General features: G+C 42.4%; 1 protein-coding gene across 1 annotated transcript in view; it reads left to right on the top strand.

Moving 5' to 3' along the window:
- Positions 1-5429, top strand: part of SORD (sorbitol dehydrogenase) — a 35775-nt gene extending 30346 nt beyond the window's left edge. The window contains exons 8-9 of the mRNA XM_081288815.1: positions 2757-2878; positions 3813-5429. Of these exons, the coding sequence (XP_081144941.1) occupies positions 2757-2878; positions 3813-3978 (288 nt within the window). The 3' untranslated portion in view covers positions 3979-5429. The remainder of the gene's footprint in view (positions 1-2756; positions 2879-3812) is intronic.
- Positions 5430-21665: the final 16236 nt, after the last annotated feature.

Genomic DNA, 21665 nt, shown 5'->3' with positions numbered 1-21665 from the left:
ATGACAGACACACATGAATGATGTTAGTAGCTTGCAACTTTAGGATGGGGTTGCCTTCAAGGTCATTTCATGGTCATTAAGGTACCCTCTTGGTAAAACCATCAACAGGAGGAACAGCTAGTCATGTCTTAGTTGTGTGGTAAATCCCTATCTTGTTTTATTGAGGAAAACTGTACTTTTGGGTCACTGATACAAAGTGACAGCCATTGATTAAGTTAGTCACAAAGGTGAGGTGAATTTTCAGGGCCACAGTGGCTAGTGTTGTGCTATTTCCTAGAACTGGAACGTATAAGCTGCATATGTCTGATTTGCTCCTTGAGGACCAACCCCATCAGCAATTCATGGAAACTGACAGGCGTTGTAGGTAAGGGGAGGGAGGAGCAATGACAGATCAGAGTATGAGGAAAAAGGGAGAAAGGGAATAACTTCTAGATTCCAAATCTTACTGTATGCCAGGTCCTCTTCTGGGTACTTTATATACATGAGGCCTAATCTGTGCAATAGCTCTGAAAATCATTTATCATTTTATGTGGAGAGGGTCCTATAGACTTTGCTTCAAGCATATGACTGTAAGTGGCTGAGTCAGGTTCAAGTGCATCCTGCCTGCTCCAGAGCTTCCTCTATTCTGCCCTGCTGCTCAGGAGAGGAAGGGAAAGAGTAGATGAGCAAATGTGCTAGGATGGGAGGGCCTAGGCTGGGGAGGGCAGCAATCCAAGGACCCCTGCCCCACCTTCCAGACTGCTTCCTCCCAATAGTGTGGGCTTCTGCCTTCCTTCTGAGTCACACAAGGTTACTTTGCAGCATGTGAGATATTCTGGGTAAACTCACACCTACAGCTGTGGCATACCCACAGGCCCAGCATCCTGGAAGAGCTACCTAGCCCTCCTCCTACCAAAATGCCCAGAGGCATTGGGGGCTAAGGACATAGTAGAAGGAAGGAGCAAGTAGCATTTTACCCTGTTCTGAGTTACAACTAGAATGAGCTAGCCCTCGGCTCTCTGGTATAGACAGGTTGCCATATGGGAAAGGGCAAAGAGAAACCAAAACTCAGATGATGGGATGTGTGTCATCTCCATTTGTTGCCAGTGGGGGCCTGTCTGCCAGGCTACTTGAGGTTGGCATGGAGGTGAATGTAATCCTATGGCCTTACCAGTCCTGAAGAGATGTCTGATCTAGGGAGTAGCACCAAATATAGAAATACTTGAGCATCACTTTCCTGCGCAGGTGATAACTGCATGGTGTTTGGGAGAAGGTATGGCATTATGCCTTGGGGTAGAATTAATGTCACCTTGGTCTAGACATCACACCCACAGCAGAGTGGTCAGGTAGTCTGAGCATTCCTTGACCTATGATCAGCAATTGCTGGACCCTGGCATCCTGGAGTGGCTAGTTTGTGGTAGAGAATTGCTGATGGGTAAGAAGTTTTCCTGGAAAATTTCTCAGTCAATAGCTTTTGTGGCTTACCCACAACTTTGACTCCTTTCTCCCATATTCCACTGTGAACAGCAGCATCTTCCTGATTCATGTATGTTCCCTGGTGGCTTGTAAGTAATTCTGTGTATCAGTAAAAACACAAAACAGCCAAATGTTGAGACCACACTAGCTGAGCACTGTGATTGTTACACACAAGAGACTGGCTGAGAGGACAAGTCCAACTCAGAAGCTGCAGTGCTAGGGGTCAGTGCACATGGCTGCAACCTAGAGCCCTACCTTTGCTCCTGGTACTGCAAGCCTCTCTTCATGGTGTATCCTTCCCCTCCAAGAGTGGATTGGGCTATGCGCCTTTGTGTAACTCTGTTTATCACATAGAATAATTCTGGTAAGTGCTTGTTGCTCCTTCTGATTATCATGAAAACTTAACCATGAATGGATTGTCCATTTTTCTGTCTCTCACAATATAGAGCACAGTGATCCCCAGAAAGCTCTGGAGGGGGCACAATACTCACGTGGAGTTACATGAAAATTGTCAGGAGAAATTCTGCCACTTCTGACCCTCCTTTGAGTGGTCCAGGGAGTATGTTACTAGAATCTATAATTCCATGTCCTTAGCAGAGCACTCATTTTCCAGATAAATATTCAGGGAAGACCAGATCCATTATGGCTGGGACTATTGGGATGAATGCCTCTGGAACAAAAACATTTCTGCAAACCTGCTTGTAGGAAGATGCTTTTAAACTTTATAATTCCAAAAGCCCATTTGTACAGTAGCTGGTAGTTTTTTACTGTTGGTGAGGTCAGAGGGTTGTTGCTTAGAGGTGTATGAAAGGCTTACCTTGTGGAGGGGTGGTCTGCAGGAAGAGCAAGTGTCAAGACATGGAAATCGGGTGGGGTTGTGGCTCAGTGGGAGAGCGTTTGCCTGTGAGGTATGAGCCACTGGGTTAGATCCTCAGCACCACATAAAAATAAATAAATAAATAAATAGAGAAATAGATAAATAAAATAAAGATATTGTATCCATCTACAACTAAAAAGTTTAAAAAAAATACTGATGCCAGTATTTGGTGCTGTATTTATAAAGCTTTGGAAGATGTTCTCTTGGTCAAGTGTATTATTTCAGGTTATTTAAAGATGATAATGTTTGCTCTGCTGCTTTGTTGAGTTTTTTTCTCGTGTTCTGCAGCATAGCAGGACTCATATTCTCTGAAATTTTTGGATATTCACCTGATGTAGTCAGAAGACATTTGTGTGACAATAGTGTGTTAACATAAATTGTATATCCACATTCTCTTACCTTCTGAGTTTTCCTTTCTCTTCAGGCCACTCGTTCTGGTGGGACTCTGGTACTTGTGGGAATGGGCTCTGAGATGACCACTGTACCCTTAGTGCATGCAGCCGTCCGAGAGGTGGATATCAAGGGCGTATTTCGATATTGCAACACGTGAGTATGTTGTGGGTAAGCCAGGGTGGCCAGCTGCCAGCAATACCGGGGCAGGCCCCACACTGACCCTGGGACCTGTTTATTCATGAGGGGCACTCCCTGACCACACTGACTGCTGTGTGATATGATAGAGATCCAAACATGTACTTCTCAAACAGAGGGAGGGACATACAGAGAGGGGATTTTGAAACATGCTCTCATTAGCTGTCTGCCACTCATTATCCAGCCCTCTCTTTTCTTTTCTTTTTTCTTATGAGGCCAGACCTCCATTTTCCCTCTTTAATGGGAAGAAGGAGAGAAAGGAAGACAAAAAGAAAGAGAGAAAGAGAGAAAGAGAGAGAGAGAGAGAGAGAGAGAGAGAGAGAGAGAGAGAGAGAAGAAATCAAGTCCCTTTGCCCTCATTTCTGAATTCCAGGGCCCATCCTGGGAAACTAGAGGGCCTTAATTCACCTCACCCTTGTTCCTCAGCTTCAGCCTTTCCCCTTTGAGGGTCCACTGTCTGGGACATCCTGCTCTAGCAATGTCCCTTACTCCCAGCTTAAGAATCTATAATTCCATACCTTCAGCTAAGTACCATTTTTCCAATAAGCTCTGCCAACCTGAACTTGCAATGGTGTGACTTGATTATCCTGAACTGCCTCCCTGAGGCCTGCTACCTTTTTGTAGTGGCCTCCATAATCTTTCTCAGGCCTCCATAGTCTTTCTATGGAGGCATTGCAAAATGAGGGAATAGGAGGTAAGGAAGCAATTGGAAACAGTCTTTATGCCTGCAAATTACAAGCCACAAAGTCATTTCCTGTTGTTGGTATGTAAAATTGGCCTTGCTGAAGCACAGCGCTAGAAAGAAATGGCCAAGCAGTTCTTTCGCTTGATACCTTTGGGGACCTGGCCTTTTGTTTCTGAAGGTTGAATGTAATGCTTGTATCTTTTACAGGTGGCCAATGGCGATTTCGATGCTTGAGTCCAAGTCTGTGAATGTAAAGCCTTTAGTCACCCATAGGTTTCCTCTGGAGAAAGCCATGGAGGCCTTTGAAACATCCAAAAAGGGATTGGGGATAAAAGTCATGCTCAAGTGTGACCCCAATGACCAGAATCCCTGATGTGAATTAAGCTGTACCCTCATCCCCCTCTCAGCATCTCAGGGCTAAATGGCTGGGGCGGGGGGATCTGCCTTGAATGCAGAACTTTGTTTCAAATGGTAAGAATAATTAAAATAATTCATTATAAAGAGAGAGTCTTATAGAGGAGTTCGTGTGCCTTAAAGACACAAATAGGGATGGTTTTGGGAAACTTGTAGCCAGAATGACCTGCTCATGCTGAACAAAGTTCAGCAAGTAAAGCAGAGCTTAACAAGCAGCCGCTGAGAACTCTCCTTCTATCCGGGCCTTCTTTGGGTAAGGAGACAAATATGGCCTTTGGGTTCCTGTTTCCACTATGACTGGCTGGAGGATGGGAGCTGAGTTATGAAGAGACAACTTTATCAAGATGTACCCAGCCCCAAGGCTGATTTTCAGGGTCTGGGTTGAGAGTTATCAGCAGTTGTAGTTCAGAGCACAATTCCCTGTGGTTTGACAATAAAAGGAGAATAAGAAAAGAGACTATAACTTCCTGGATCTAGTGTAATTTTTAACCAACCACATGAATAAAATAAAAATCTCATGTGAGGTCAAACCAGCTTGCATTCCCCAAATGTAGAACTAATGAGAACACATCTCAGCTCTACAGATCGCCCCTACAACTCCCGAGAATCTTGTCATTCCATTTGCAAGGTAGAGAACTACCTTCCCAACTCTCTCCACCCCTATCCTGAGGTATGGTGCCTGTCACTAGGCAACCAGGAGGCTCCCACCTAAAGACAGTGGCAGGAAGTCCTTAAATTATGCTTCGGACCAGCCCAGGAGGATTTGGCCAGCACACCTGACTGTCTGATTTCCCATAGCCTTAGCCTCCCCTCCTAGGCTCACTGAATGATGATTATTAGACAATTCCATTAATTCTGATTGTTGTAGACAGAAAACTTACCTCTCTCATAGCCAGTTAAGGCTCTTGTCTCTTCCCATCTGTTAAGGATATCTCCAAACTTGTCTTATTTTAGTCATGGAGTTTTTCTGTATATGGTTTGAATCCAAATCGCAACATGTTTCCTTGTGATTTTGAGATTATTAATCAAGGGTAAGGCTGTAGTAATAGCTATGACAACTGCAGCCTTTTTTCCCCCTTGATTCAGTGGTGGGTGGAGGGAGAGTCTGAAGATGTTTGAGTTTTCTTATATCCAGGGAAGGCCATGGCCAATGCCTGGAATTCCTCAAACTGGTTCAGGTAATAAATTCTGTTGCTGATATGTGACTTCTGCTGCCATTTATGCCTCTTTAAGGAAGAGTGGACTTAGATTGCCTGTTGAACAGAAGGAATAATCCCAGGACTTTTCCAGAGGACCCATTTTCTGCACTAAATACAATTACATTGACTGTTGGAAATTTGCATAAATCTTCTATAATCCTCACAGCAAACCAAATGTTTATAATGACTATTTACAGATAAGGAAATAGAGAAAAGTAAGGTCACACACTGCTTTTCTTTTATCAGAAGAAGGGAGGGATGGGGAGACTTCTGTGCACACACACTTAGCAGCCACGCAGCCCAACCCACTTGCACTTCCTTCTCTTATTTCTACATAGTTGGGGCCAGACTTGCCACTTGTCTTGTCTTAAAACTCTCCTTCCAGCTTAGTGGTGCCCAAAGTTTCTTTAATGTGAAATGAGATGGAAGACTCATCAATGAGATGGAAGACTTTCTAGATGGAAGACTTCTAATAGAAATTACTCTTGAATGGGGCAGATTTCATTTTGTTAAATTCACAAGTAGCTGCTATTGTTCTGATTATGGTGGGATGTAGGGAGGACACTGAACCTGAAAAAGATTTCAGAGCTGCAGAGGGGACAGCAGGAAAGGTAGCATCAGCAAGGACAAAGACACATCACTTTTTCCATAGTTGTGTTTGAGCCTGATCTTCTAAGCCAATGTCTATCAATGTCAACATTATCTCCATTTTCTGGTCTCTTAGGTGGGCTTCAGGATGCCTGTGCAATTATAAAGAGCAAATGGGCCAATTGAAAATAGCAGTTCAAAGGACTCTCCTCATTGGCAAGGTCTTCCACAGCTCTCAAACTATTGCTTCCCACGCACATCACAGGGGCAGAGAGTGGAGGCAGCAGAGGTAGTGAGAGTGGAGGCAGCAGAGCTTGGTGAGAGCACTACGAGCTGGTGCCGAGACTCCCTCTCTTCATCCTTGTTCAGATGGCACTTCCACCACTTGGAAGGGGCTGCAGGAAGCCTGGGAATTAATTTCTTAGCACCACCTCCACAAAGTTCTCCATAAACATTGATTGACTCAGTGAATCAGTCCCGGAACTAAGATGAATGTGAATTTCCCGCAAGTTCCCCAATCTTGGGAGGCCTAGTGGCCTCTGTGTGCTCTGTCACCTGTGCCCGGCACTGGTTCACTCTCAGTCAACACTGAGGACCCCGCCCAGCAGGCACTCCCAGCACATGAGTGGAGTGGGGTGTAAGAGTGGAGAGCTGGGAAGAAGGACCCTAGAGGCAACCCCAAGGGTGGAAGAGAGAGGCTGCCTTATGGACCCCCAAAAAGGAAGGGGGTGTGCATTGGCTCCAGCAACTCCCTTTTGTGGTGTACTTTTGGCCACTGCACATGGTTTCTGTTCATCTCCTCCCAGTCTCTTGTGTAGCTGTCTTGCCTTTTCTTTCCTGGTTTCTGTTTTGCACAAAAAAGGTTTTTTTAGGCATTGGTGGAACCAGAAGATCAGGATCAGGGGAACAGGATGTGTTGCATATTTTTCTTCCCCTAGAACTGTCCCCTGCTCATGATGTCAGTCTAGGCTTGGGGCACAGAGGCCAGGTGACAAGGAAGAAATGCCCTGGGCAACTGGTTGGGACAGAGGCTGCACTCAGCAAGTCCTGGTTAAGGCCCACATCCCTGGGTGGCAGAGAGGTCTCCACCATCCCCATTTCCATTTATACATCAAATTCTTCAAGGGCTCAGAGAGGAGCAGAATGGAGAAGAGGCAGCAGTCTAGTGGCTTGGTGATGAGCTTATGGCCTATGGGAAGTGCCTTCAAGATGTCAGTAGTTGTTCTCTGACACAGCTGCTACCATAATGACACCACCCAGCAGCACTCTCACAGCTTCTGCCCCTCTAGCTTTCCTCTTCTCTTAAAGCCCTGGCTGAGTCAGATACTGAGTGTCTCCCCTGAAAGTGGCTCAGGTAGTTACCTCCAAGATATTGCTCAGTAAGTCTTCCAGTTAGTAGATGCTTGTCACAAGTTGGGATGGCTGAGCAGCCTTTGTCCTCTGAGAGGCAGCATGTTGTAACATTTAATAAGGATTCCTGGGTTCTGTCTAATCCTGGAGCAGTCACTAACTCACCATGAAATTTATCAAGTTCCTTCCCCAATCAGCCTGTTTCCACTCCTTGTTCTCCTTGACCATAGCATCCCTGTCCTAAGGGGTCTGCAGAGCCTAGAGATGGGTCAAGCAAGTCAGGCTCTTCACTGCCATGGTCGTTTACTGGCTTTTCTATGCTCCACATAAGGCGAGAGGCAGAGACACAGCCTTTCTGGGTTGGGTCCCTTCATAAGAAGGAAGGAGCTATGGGGAGAAGGTAGGCCTTCACATAGGGTGAGCCTGTTCTGGGCCCAACACCACTGGGAGGCATGAAAAACAACCCCTTAGGAGTAAGAGAGAAAACTTCTGAAGACAGCATGGTTAACTTTCAATCTTATGGTGTTAACAGCCACAACAGAAAATTAGGAGATGAAAGTGTAAGTAGTCTTCAAGGCTATGGAAGGGAGGTAACACCCCAAGAGATAGGAGGCTGGGACAGCTCAGTCTTCTGAGAGCATGTAGTCTGCAGAAATGCCAGTCAAAGCAGGGTCTGCATTACTCAGAAAACAATATTAGAGACTTTCCCAGAAGATAAGGACAATTTCAGTGACAAGGGGAAAACACATACATATACTATTCACCAAAGTGACCCACGGTAATCTTTTACCTTATTAGCATAGTAAAATGCACACCCCTGGATGGACACTTAGGATGGTAATGAGACATGCAATGCATGAAGAAGAATGATAGAAGGGAGTGTAGGCCCAGCTAAAGCCCCAACTCCACATGAGATGACATCAAGAGATGGAGTTCACCCTATAGATGTCACAAAAGCTATTCCCCCTTTGTTCTTTGCTTGAGATCAGCCTGGGAGCTTAGTCCCTCCCGTGCTATCTCCCTTTTGCTTCAGGTAGAAAACTCCCCCCACCTTTTTTTTTTTTTTTTTTTTTTTTTGCTGAAGCCGGCCTGGGGTCTCTATCCCTCAAAGCTGTGTCCCTTCTGACTCAAAGTCCTTAATAAAGGCTTGCCCGTTCCTAAATTCATTCTGGGTCCATTGTTCATTTCTACACCTCTGGATCCAAAAACCCAAGTTGGGTAATAGTATGAGTGCAGTTCTTGGGCCAGCCCAGGCTTCAGGTAGAAGGTGCTGAAGCCGCATGGATTCTACTCGGACCTTACAGACTCATGAGCATGGGACTATGGGCTACTAACCCTCTTGGGCCTCTCCAGTAGTCCTGCCTCACAGCTCTTCCCTGGTGAGAATTGGGAATCTCAAGAGGCTCTTCAAATTCGCTGGCAATAGCCATATTCCCTATCACATAAGTTTGTGCCTTGTAAGAAAATTAACAAAGGAAGATAAGTAAAAAAATAAAAAGAAAGAAAAGAAAGAAAGCATTATGCATTCCTCAATAATAAGAGTGTGGGATACTTCCTTCCAGTTCTTTCCTATGCATCTCTACACATATAAAACACAAACATGTATTTATGAACATAATAAAAGTGTACTTTTACTACTATTTTTCTATCACCTGTAATAAGTGCTTTAAAAATAATCACAATTATTAAATAATTCCCATTATTATACCCAATGAAGTGAACCATTCCTTCATATCTCATACCAAATCAATTTTCCCTAATTAAAAATAAAGGTTACTTTTTTATACTGGTTTTCTTGGAATTTAAACAAACACCTTACTGGTGATTGATATGGTTCCTTTAATCTGTGATCATTCTCCATTTTGGTTTAAATGCCATTAATGTTGAAGAAACTGGGTCTTTTGTTCTCTAGATACTATTTTGTAAACCTGCTTTTTTTCTTTATTTAATAAATTGCTAAATTTCTTTTTTAAAAATATTTATTTTCTTAGTTATAAGTAGACACAATGTCTTTATTTTTGCTTCATGTAGTGCTGAGGATTGAACCCAGTGCCTCATGCATCCTAGGCGAGCTATCTACCTCTGAGCCAAAACTCCAGTCCCAAATTGCTAAATTTCTATGTCAACAATTATCATCATGTAAGTCACTTGTTTAAACCACATCATCATTTGTAAGTTACCATATCCCATTGGGTGTACTATTATTTATAAAGCAAGTCACAGTAATTTGGGCATCTGGATAGTTTGTAGAATTTTGATCTTATGATAAAATTGTGATGATGATCTTTGTGGTGCAGACTGTGCTTGTGCTTCTGATTTATTTTCTAAAGTTATACTTTAGAATGAAGAGAGCTGGGTTGGAGGCTACATTCCTTTTTTTGCAAGGCCTCACATATGCTAGGCAAGCACTCTACCACTGAGCTACCTCTCCAGCTCTGGAATACATACTTTAAAATTAACCTGGATAGGCAAGAAAACAGAGTATTGATATTGAGACTAAGAAAATCTCTGGGGGTGCCTCTGGCCATGTACAATGTGGGAGGACTCTGGGGTCTGAGGGAGCTCTCAAGGGTTGCTAAAGATGGGGCTATGGAGCCATTGGCTCTCTGGCTTCAGGCCAACCAGAGAAAAGCTGGGTTTGGGCTTCATTATCCAAAATTTGTCTTCAGGCCTTTCCTTATTGGTAGTATCAGTGGTTGCTTTGGGCTCTGGGACTATTACCAAGATATGACAATAAACAGCCCCTTTAAAGGGCTGGCATAGGATTCATAGGAATCTGTAGTCTAATTACTGTGGAGAAGTGGGCCACCAGGAACTTGTACTGGAAGCCTCCCCACAACAATGCCAGGAAACACTGGGTAGCATTTGTTAACTTTGATAACATTGTAAGGCTGTTGTGTGTAGAATATTCTTTTTCAGTTCTGGACTCTTTGAAGTAGGTACAAATTCATGTAGCATAGAATGAATTGGACTAGGTTTTAAGCTACACATTTTGGATTCTCCAGGCCCTGAGAGGCCTGGAAATTTATAGGGCCCTTAAGAAATGTATGTTCTTAGTGATTCAAATATAATTGTCTCATGCTATTTTATTCTCTTGCTACATATGTATATTTAATATTTGCCTACATAGCTTAACAATACAGACTTTCAAATGTGCTTGCATATTTGTGCTACTTTCAGAAACATCAAATTGAAGCATCTCTTGTCACTCATCAAATGGGATGGGATTGGGCTGCCAGCATGGAGTGTATCAAGGGTTGATGATTCTGAAGAACTTCTTGGGAAGACTATTAATAGTAAGTAGGAGCCAATGAATAATCTGATAAAAAGTGAATGAGGAAAAAGCTGAGAGGCAAGGAACTACTACTAATCCAGGGCAGAGTGAAAAACATGACTCAACGTGGCCTTTGGGGGCTGGGGCTGCAGGTTCTAGGAAGCGGCTGGGCTTTCAGGACAACACAGGGACAGACAGGCTCCAACCAGAGTTTCCTGGGCAAACCCCAGCTTGGCTTCCCCTGTACCACAGACTGAATTCCACAACTTACTGCACACCCAACTAAACGAGGTCCCGAGGAAGTCCTTGCTTGCCTTCATCATGCTGCCTTCAGGATGGGGATCTAGAGAGATTGATGATTACAAGGGGAAGAAAGACATTGCTGGGTGATTAGCCAGAAACACCTGTCATCCAGTTTATGTCTTGTGGCCATGAAGCTGAGTGGAGGAAATGCACCCCTGCACTTGAAGGAGATGGTAAAGGAAGAGGCCACTAGATGTTTGGATGTCTTGGGCTCCACATAGTAAGAAAGAGGTGGGTGCACGTTAGGCCTTATGACCTTGAGAGACTCACTTGACTTCTTTGAAAACTCAGCTTTCTCATCCTTTAAATTGGAAAAAATAATACCTACCTCAGGGACAAATGAACCCATTTTAAAGTAATTAGCATCGAGTGTCACTATGATTATGTTTATTAAGTGTTCATGCCCCAGTCCTCCCTTCACCAAACCTTATCTCTTCTCCTATTAAATGGGCAGGGTGGATGACCCCCAAGACTTTTCCATCTCAGATCCTGGAGTCTGCAAAGGTGCTTGAAACTGAATGAGAGGTCCCCAGGGCATCAGAAAAGATCTAAGACTGGCCATCACCCAGCATCCTCAGCTCTTCCATAAATGTGCCAGGGCATGAAAGATGGCATCAGACCTGGAAGCCAGGCAGTGTAGAGGAGACGGACCAAATAACAACCAGAATCTACTCTTACCTGCCTGCCCTCTTACCTGTTTTGGGCAGAAGAACAGGAAGATTTTCATTTTTCACTGTTTGGATTCCCCCATTATTTAAAAAAAAAATTTTGCCATGATCATACATCACTTGTGTAAATTAAGAACATTAATAAGGATGTCAGTGTTCCCTGTGGCTTTCAGGCTCAAGTGCAGAAAAGTAGAATTCCCATTCCCCCCCCCCCCAGAAAGCCTTTGGGACCACCCAGAGGAATCCCTGGGCCCAGGAGGCCTGTATGGCTGGCCCCCACAAGACAGGGACTGTTAAAAGCCGTGGCCAAGTCTTACACTGCATTATGGAGAAATCCCTCACAGACTGCCATGTGTCTAGTCCACATGGAAGGTGTTCTGGAATTTCTGTAGCCTCATAAACAGCCAGCCCTCATCCTTAGCTCCTAGCCATTCTCCTCCTGCCCATCAATCTGACCTGACCCAGAACATCAGGGTGTCTGTCCTTCAGAAACAGTTTCAGTATCTGGTGACTTATTTATAGAGAGGAAGCCAAACTCTGAGGGCTAGGAGTGGCAGGTGCAGAGACCACAGCAAGAGGAGAGCTTACCTGGCTAGCAACCCCTCCCCTGAAGACCCATCAGAGACAGCCTAGGGTCCAAACAAGATGGGGATCTCACTGAAGGACAAGAAGTAAGACCAGCTGCTCCCTATAGTCTCTGGTTTTAGGGGGAGTTTACAGACCCTGTAGTGTTGTAAGAACAACACTGGATCAGAGGCAGAGTCTTGATTTCTGGGTCCAACCCTTCCAAATTCAGAAGAGACAATTTATGTTTTTGTTGTTGTTATTGTTTTGGTGGTGCTGGGGATTAAACCCAGGGCCTCCCACATGCTAGGCAAGTGCTTTACCACTGATCTGTAACCCAGCCCTTTTTATTTTGAGACAGGGTTTCATTAAATTGCTGAGGCTGGTCTTGAATTTGCAATCCTGCCTCAGCCTCCCAAGCAGGGATTGGAGATGTGCACCACCAAGCCCAGCCTATGTATGTTCTTGACCATCTGCAATGAAAGTCATTGGAACTTCTCCTGCTATTGTTGTCATCTATCAATAAAATACTAAACTGCTAAGAGAAAGAACGAAGGAGTAATTACAACTGTTATTCTTAACAGTCTGGCTTGCTCTGAACCGGACACTCTTCTGAGATGCTAGATATCTGAACTCATTTAACCCTCACTATAACGCTATTAGATTGATATCATTCCCCCTATTTTATGGTTGAGAAAATTGAGGTATTAAATAACTAAATAGTTAAATTATTAGTTCTAGATTAAATAATTAGCTCCAGGTCCCATCCCTTCACCCCTGCACATATACATATGTTTGAACATGTAAAATGTCTGCTACAATGGACAGCAAACCGAGTTGTTAACTCTGGAGGAGAGGATTTGGGGGATTTTGTGTTGTCGGAAGGCAGGAGAACAGGAAGACTTTCATTTTTTACAGTTCAGATTCCTCTAATATTATTTGAAACTTTTTTTGGTCATGACCACACATCACTTGTGTAAATTAAGACGATTAATAAGAATTTCATAGTACCCTGTGGCTATCAGACTCAAATGCAGAAGAATATAAGTGGTGACATAGACTCCCAGGGCAGAGGACCATTTTTGTTCCCAGAAAGCCTTTGGCTGTAGTCCCTGTCTCGGAGCTGACAGAGGGAGAGAACCAGGTTCTCACATTAGAACCCCTGCAGACCTTAGGCAACCAGCCAGTACAGGGCCATCTGCTATGTCACAGAGCCCACAGGCCAGTTTTGAAGCCTCAAAAGCCATGATAAACAATGTATATTTAAAAATATGGTAAAAAGTATGGTAAGCAAGTCCCTAAAAATACTGGCTGAAAGGGGTCAGCTGCTTGCAAGGCTTCATCTTCCACTATTTCTTGATCTTTTAAACTAATTTTCTACTTTATTTGCTCACAGCTGAGTAACTGCCCACAACAGGGCAGTCCTTGGCACCTCCCTTTAGGTTAGTGTGTCTGCGTTTCTGGTCTCAGCCATGTTTTGTGGATTGTGTCACTAAGCTTTGTTTTTAAATCAAGTCAATGATCCTTTTATTTTCGGAGGAATTTGTTTATGGCTGTGATTATGATGTTTGTACTTCTGTTGCCTCTGGACCTGCCTTTGTTGCTTCCTTCTTTTGCTTTCCTTTCCCCTGTGTGTGGTTTCTGTAGAGGACTTCTTTTTCTGGGTCCTTTTAAATGAGCTCAAAACAAAACGTTACCTGATATTTTTAGCTTTTAAAATTGTTTTTACCATTAAAAAAATTGAAAAGATTTAAAAACAATGTTTCCTACTATTATTATTATTATTTTTTTTTTGCAGGGGGTGCAGTTGTGAGGATTGAACCCAGGCCTATCTAAATACACCATTGAATCTCCCCATTGACTCCCCTGGTGGTCCTTACAATATCATTTCTAACATACCATTTAATTAGCTCTCATACCATTAGACCTATTCACAGTGAGCTTTTCAGATCTTTTTTCTGTATTCATGTTCCCACTTTTCCTAATGATGACTTCTGCAACTGTAAACCCCTGTCAATAGATTTTTCCTGCCCCTGCTCCAGCCCCACCCTGTCTTTGAAATTGAACCCAAGGACCCTCTACCACTGAACTATATCCCCAGCTCTTTTTATTTTATTTATTTATCTTTTCTTTTTATTTTATTTTGAAACAGGATCTCACTAAGTTGCTTAGTGTCACATTAAATTGCTGAGGCTGGCTTTGAACTTGTGATCCTCCTGCCTCAGCCTCCCAAGTTGCTGGAATTACAAGCATGCACCACCACACCTAGCCCCGGCAATGATTCTTTCAAGGATTCTGTTTCTTGAAATATTCTTCCAAAGGGGAAAAAAATAACTGGGTCTACCACGCGGCCTGCGCAGTGGTTTCATTAATGAGGTTCTGGCATTAAGTTAGTTAGAAGAGATCAAAATAAAACACACAGACAGTACCTTATTTTATATTGCTAGGTCCGAGACGGCTCGCCTCCCTGGTCCCCGCCTCAAGCCGCCCAGCAGGGCAGCGAGGATTACTCTGGGCTAGCAGGAGAGAGAGAGAGAGCGAACACGCCGGGGAGTAGCCTTTTATTTGGGGGGACAAGAGATTCAGGGGAGAATTCCATCCAATGAAGGTTGAGGGGGGGCTGTACTCCAAGGTCAGGGTCAGTGATTGGGTCTCCAGGGTCAGTGGTCACGCACACCCCCACACGGATGGGCTCTCTCATCAGGAAAGGGTCGGGATAACTCCGACACAGCCAGAGTGCCTCAGGCCCTTAACGGGAGTCACCCAATCACGTGTCAGAATGGCTCCCCACAACTGGGATTCTTACTTCATGTTTCTAATTCCTTTTCCTCAGATTGTGGGACTTTTCTCTTTTTCCAAGATTTGAGAAGTGATACCCAAAGATGTTTTATTCTAGTCTCTTAAAAGATCTTTTTCTAGTCATCATCACCCCCACTCCCTGTAATCACCAAATACCACACCCATATTTATGATCCTATTTGATGGCATCTCTGAATTCAGAGTTGGCAAATAGGTTTGTAGGGAAACGTTGTAGAGGATCATATTGCTATCTGAGCTTTACAAATATATCATCTTACTCTCACATTTGGCAGAAAATTGAGGCTCAGAATAGTAATGGAACCTGAATAAAGACAACTATCATAGTAGGATTTGAGCTCCAGGCTGATGGAGATCCACTGGCCATTCCCTCAACCACAATGATGCTGTATTTTTTTCATAATAGTCTCGGTTATTCTGTTGCCCTGTATCTTGTTATTCTCTTTGATTAGTTGCTAGATGTATTGGGTTTTTGTTTTGTTTTATGAGCAAATCTTTGTTTAAGTTGGCTCTATTTAGATTTTCTATGCTAGTATTCTTGGCATTTCTAATTATTTGCTCTCCTCTACAATAGAAGAATTAAAAGTCCCTACCTTAACCTCAACCCTCTTTACCTAGAGGCCTCCATTGATAACAACATTACATATGTATATACACACACTACACTTTACATGTACATATATGTGCATAGATTTAATTTTACAAAAATAAGATCATATCCTGGTTATATACATTTTCATATCAGTACATATGAATCACATTTTTTGATGATAATGTTATCATAACATCCATTGAATGGGTACCCATAAAATATAATATGCCTTGCACACAACATCCATGTACTTTATATCATCATGCATCTATGCTGAAAGCGATTAACGTAATTATTAAACATCACCCAAAAGCTCCCTTGAGGTATAGGAATTATTTTCCTTTATTCTTTCTTTCAGGGTAAATGCTATCACATCTGCTGGACATGTGTTTGTAATTCTTCAGGACTTCCCCCAATATTTCTTCCTTCTTCAGGTTCCTTTTAATCACCTTTCTGTGTTGGTGATGAGACATTGATTTTTAAAATTTCATTTTGACACAATCAAAATGAAAAATTAAAAAGCAATAAAAATTAGAACTCAACAACAATCATCCCTATAACATATCAACTTTAGGTTTTTCTGTGTCAGCCTTTGCACATGTATAATTATAATTTTAAAATATTTCTATTTTTAATCTATGGTTATGAAAGCAATATATACTTATGTTTTAATATTTATTTTTTAGTTGGACACAATATCTTTATTTTTATGTGGTGCTGAGGATCAAACCCAGGGCTACGCATGTGCTAGGCGAGTGCTCTTCCGCTGAGCCACAACCCCAGCTCCTATATACTTATTTTTTAAAGATCAGAGATATGTGTACCATAGATAACTAAAGTTACTCTTAGTTCTACTCCACCTCCAGAGATAAACACTGTTAACAATTTACAAATACTTTCACAGTCATAATCAAAACAAAGCTACAATTTATTTTCACTTAATTATAAATCTTTTTTGATTTTTAGCACTAGAATTGAAGTAGGGCCTTGCTGAGCTACATCCCCCATTCCCATAATAGTAAGTCTTAACCATTTTTATATGCTCATAAAATCTCTCTCACTATATTTTCTCCAAAAATACTTTTGTTTGTATTGGAATCCATTTTTGATGATTATTTCTTACTTTTTACTATGAATATTTGTATATTTTTGAATATAAAGAGGAAAATAAAATCAACCACATTGTCACCTAGAAATAACCAATGTTACCTTTTTGGTGCATTGTCATTTATAAACACAAATATTTGTCTAAATTTATGATTATTTTCCTAAGACAGTTTCCTACAAGAGGAATTAGTGAAAAAAAAGAGGAGGGGCTCAAACATAAGACTCTTAAGATATTTTGCCAAATTTCCTGAATGAGATTGCCCATCTAATAATTTCCACTGTAAATGGTTATATAATATTTCATTTGATTGAATAGTTTACTTAACCATTCTCTTACTGTTGGACAACCAGATGATCATGGCTACCATATAAGATTGCTGAGAAAATTAAATCAGAGAGAATAATAGTAAACCCTACTTGGATCTGACTCAGAAGGAATCTCCACTGCTGTTCTCTTGCTTACTCACTCCTTCAACCAGGTAGTAAGATTCCTGTCCTCCAGGAAACTCAGCCCTAATGGCCTCCCCTCGCCATCTTGGGGCCACTACAAGATGCCTTCCAAAGGTGTCAATCTCTTTTGAACCCTGATGGGGTGACACTTTCCCCTGTTCCCCAGTACTGAGGATTGAACCCAGGAATACTCTACCACTGAGCTACATCCACAGTCCTTTTTTATTTTTCACTTTGATACAGGGTCTCATTAAATTGTCAAGTCTGGCCTCAAACTTATAATCCTCCTTCCTCAGCTTATCAAGTTGCTGGATTTACAGACATGTGCCACAGCACAAGGCCAGCTCAGACTCTTATTTCCAGAAAGTGGTGTACTGAAGGGATGACCCTTCATCAGGGTTATAATACAGAGGTATTTCACACCAGGTGTTGGCAAATCCAGAGGTAATAGGAATTCAGAGGTGTTCTTTCCTTCTGAATATGCCATCTTTAGAAAAATCTGGCTGTGGAGGGGGAACATAGTTCAAGTGTGGGCCAGTATAATATAGGCTTTAGCCCAGAAATGAATTTGAACAATGGATCTTCTTTATCCTTCAAGGTTAAGTTCAAAATCTCCCTCTTCCAGGGATCTTTTCTGAATTCCTCTAGCCCCTACAGCTCTCCCACTCATTTTGGCATTAATCAATTGCTTATCACATAATATAGTTTATTTACCAAATAGCCCATGAGAATCTGCTCTGTGCCTGGCATTATACTAACAAGTGAAGAAAGAACAGTGAACAGCAAAGGCACAGGTCCTACCCTCCAGGGCCTTATAGCAGAAGTGGAAAGAGGGCCATTGAGCAAGCACTGTGCTGGCCAGTCACTGTACTTTCTCTCCCAGAGCTGGCTCCTGGAAAGTTCAGAATGTGTCTTGCATTCCTTTGGGGTCTTTTAGGACTTAGCATGATCTTTGTTCACAATAGTTTTGCAATAAGTAGAATCAGAGCAATTAACAATAGAAAACAAGTTATGAAAATGTTTGATTTCTTCTTGTTTTCCTTATGAGTCTGCATTTTTAGAGGTATGAGTTTGGAAAGAGCAAATACTGAGATGTCAGAGGGCCTGGGTTCAAATCTTGATTTTACCTGTTAGTAGCTGATTTTACCTGTTAGTACCTGTTAGTAGTTACTCTCTGAGCCTCGTGAGCTTTTTTGACTAATGGGGGCAAAAATCCTTTCTCTGAAGAGTTATTTTAAGAATTAATAAGGCTATTCATGTTAATATATTATAGGATCTAATATAAAGTAAGCCTGTAAATGTTAGTTTCCTTCTTGCAGACTTTGGATGAGAGACAATGCAAGCTGTTTCCCAAAAATAGAACTTCTACTCATTGGTGACAATGGGTATAGAAGGGAAGTATGAAATTTTAGGTCTAGAGGGGTGTTAGCCAAAATTTTTTATTTTCTTGGTGAGAAAGTTGAGGCCTAGATACCTTGGGGACTTTCCTTAGTGGTGTCAATAGCCGGGCTGGGAAGAAAACCTGGGTCCCCTGAGTCCAGCATTCAGTGCATGGTGGGCAGTCTTTCCTAGAATGCACTGCTAGCCTCTCACTTGCAGAGAAGGGGGAAACTTCATGTTAAAGTGCATGAGGTCACTGTCTAAGAAGAATGAGCCTTCCTCGGAGATCAGCTGGAGAGATTCCCAGGCCCTTTGCAGCTTCCTGAGAACTAGGCTGGGAAGCAGACTGGTGTGGAGAGTGGTGGCAGAGAATGGGAGAGCAGTGTCTGAGATTGGGGTCTCTGATAACTTCATGGCTGTGGCATGCTTGATGCCTTGAAAAGTTTCTGTGCAAAGGTGCAGGATGTCTGGCTGCTACAGTAATGCCCTTCATGTGGAAGCTCTGTGCTAGAAGTCTTATGAGCCTTGACCTTGAACTCAGGCACACAGCTCCTGGGAATAAAGAAACTCTTTTGCTAGACAACCACAATGTTTCACTTTCACCAGCTCTGCTGCTCCTGAAACTGCCCACATAAGAGTAACTTCAAACAATGGACTTTCTTGAGAGCTACACAAAGCTCCTAACATTGCACATTGCAACTGTAGAATGTAACTGAGGAATAGACTGCATAATATTGCTAACTCTGTAACTTTCATGAATACAAAGAATAATGTTTGCATGGTCTTTAATCGGATTAATGAAACAAATATAAATAAATATTGCTGGCATAATTCTTTAGACCTGCCTTATCCATTAGAGAGCAGCGCTCTACCGAATCCCAGCTGTTATCTTAAAAATCTGCTTATGTGAGTCTTTATTTTTTCAATTTCCCATAGTCTCTCACTAGAATCTGCTGGTTTGGCTGTGCTGGTCACAGCAGACTGCTTTCCCTGCCACCTTCCATTCTAGACCAGGCCAAGCCAGGTGGCAATGAATGACTTTCAGATGATGGGTGTGGGGGGTGCTGTCTCTGCAGGGTATGCAGGCCTCTTCCTCCCCCTCCATAGAGACAGACCCTGGTGGGATACAGAGGGAGTAAGTAGGGACCTGGTCAGAAAGGGGAATAGGCCTAGTCTAGGATCAATTATCTTAACATCACTCAACACTTCCAAACTCCTAGAATTTGGAGTTCTGCCTTCAGAACCTCAACTTCTCTTACTCATAGTAAAATACTGATGACAATATTCCAGATACAGTTAAGGACTGCCCATACATTTTCTTTGCCTGAACACTCACAACCTGCTTTTGAGAGACAGGATAAAGTGGTAGTTAAGGGGCATGGTCTTTGGGTAAGCTTTGCAGATTCAAATCTGTCCTCTCACATGGGTAACTTTGAACAAACTGTTTAAGCTTTCTTGTGCTTTGATTTTCTTAACTGAAAAATGGGAATAATGATAGTAACTACTTCATAGTTTGTCCTAAGGACTAAGTGAGCCAATACATTCCAAGCACTTATAAGAGACTGGGTGCACAGCAAGCTCTGTGTACATAGATTGCTATAATCTGATTGTCATCTTCTTAGGGGTCTTCTCTTAATAATTTTATCTTAAGAGTATCCCTTGAGTTGGGGATGTGGCTCAGTAGAGTACTTGCGTAGTATGTATGAGGCCCTGGGTTCAATTAGAAAATAAAAAATCCACCTTTAGTCACTCACTATCATTAGATTATTTTCAAAGTACTTAGAATTGGGGATCTTCTCCTCCTAACTTGTTTATTGTCTGTTTGCTTCCATTAACATTCAAGTTCCATAGGAAGGAACTAGAGAATACCATGCTAAGTGAAATAAGCCAGTCCCAAAAAACTAAAGGCTGAATGTTTTCTCTGATAAGTGGATGCTGATCCATAAGGGGGTGAGGAGGCATGGAAGAATAAAGGAATTTTGGACTGAACAGAGGGGAGTAAGGGTAGGGTAGGGGCTGTGGGAATGGGAAGGACAGTGGAATGAGACAGACATTAATACCCTATATACGTGTATTATTATACTACTGGTGTGACTGCACCATGGATAGCCAGAGGAATGAGAAGTTGTGCTCCATTTGTGTACAATGTGTCAAAATTCATCCTACTGTCATATTTAACTAATTAGAACAAATTAAGAATTAAAATATATATATATATATATATATATATATATATATATATATATATATATATATATATATTTAAGTTTCATAGAAGCTGGGCCTGTTGAATTGAGTTGAATTATTTCATTGGATCTTCCCAAATCCTATAAATCAGATACTCAGGTTATTCCCATATTATAGAGGCACCAAGTTTCCTTTGTTTGCTCAAGGTCATCTGTCCTGGACTCAAACCTGATTTGATTCAAGAGCCCTTGCTCTTAAATACTCTGGTGGATTGGCTCCTCTTACTCAAAGTTCTTAGCAAGTTAAGTAGGAAGGATGCCATGTCTTGTCAACTTTCTCCTCTATGGATGGGGCACAAGTCTGGGCTGTAAAGTTGGAAAAAGAGGCAGTGTTGGGGCCTCCATTTCTCTCCACAGAGCCTGATGGTTCCTCATGTTCTCCTTTCCCACCTGGCCCTAAAGCCTTGCCATCCACTTATCCTAATCCTTATCCTCATCTTCTCCATTCCCAGTCCTATCGTTGTGCTGTTTCTTCTCCATCTCATTCTCATCCCTATCCCTATGAGGCAGGGTTGAGTTGGGCTTTATCCCAGGGCCTGAGACCAACATCTGTAGAGAATGTTTGCTTCCTTTTACACTATTACTCTAATATGTTCTGTGAGTCATCCTCCCCATAGCTTCTTTCTTTGGACATTTTTTTGGGGCGGAGGGACTGGGGATTGAACTCAAGGGCACTTAAACACTGAGCCACATCTCCAGCCCTCTTTTTGTTTAGAGACAGGGTCTCACTGAGTTGCTTAGGACCTTGCTAAATTTCTGAGGCTGGCTTTGAAATTTCAATCCTCCTGCCTCAGCCTCCTGAGCTGCTGGGACTACAGGCATGAGCCACTATGCCTAGCTTTCTGAACATTTTTGCAGACCACCTTATTTACATATTTTCCATAGTATAACTTCTTCTCCCCACATGTTTACACAGTTAATAACTTTGTTTTCTCAACCCAAGTGTGAATTGCCTGATGGTTACCTGATCCTGGGCCTTCCTGACTGACCAAGGAGAATCTGTCTCAGGCTCCAGAAAGGATGGGACCTGTTTAGAATTCTGGCAAACAGACAGACTGAAAAGACTTCTATCATCTCTTTAAGGCCTTAACTTTAATCCTGCTCATTT

The sequence above is a fragment of the Spermophilus citellus genome (genome assembly GCF_964194105.1).
Source record: "Spermophilus citellus genome assembly, chromosome: 4".
NCBI classification, from domain to species: Eukaryota; Metazoa; Chordata; class Mammalia; order Rodentia; family Sciuridae; genus Spermophilus; species Spermophilus citellus.
Note: the sequence above shows the minus strand (reverse complement) of the source record. Positions and strands in the feature narration are given on the sequence as shown.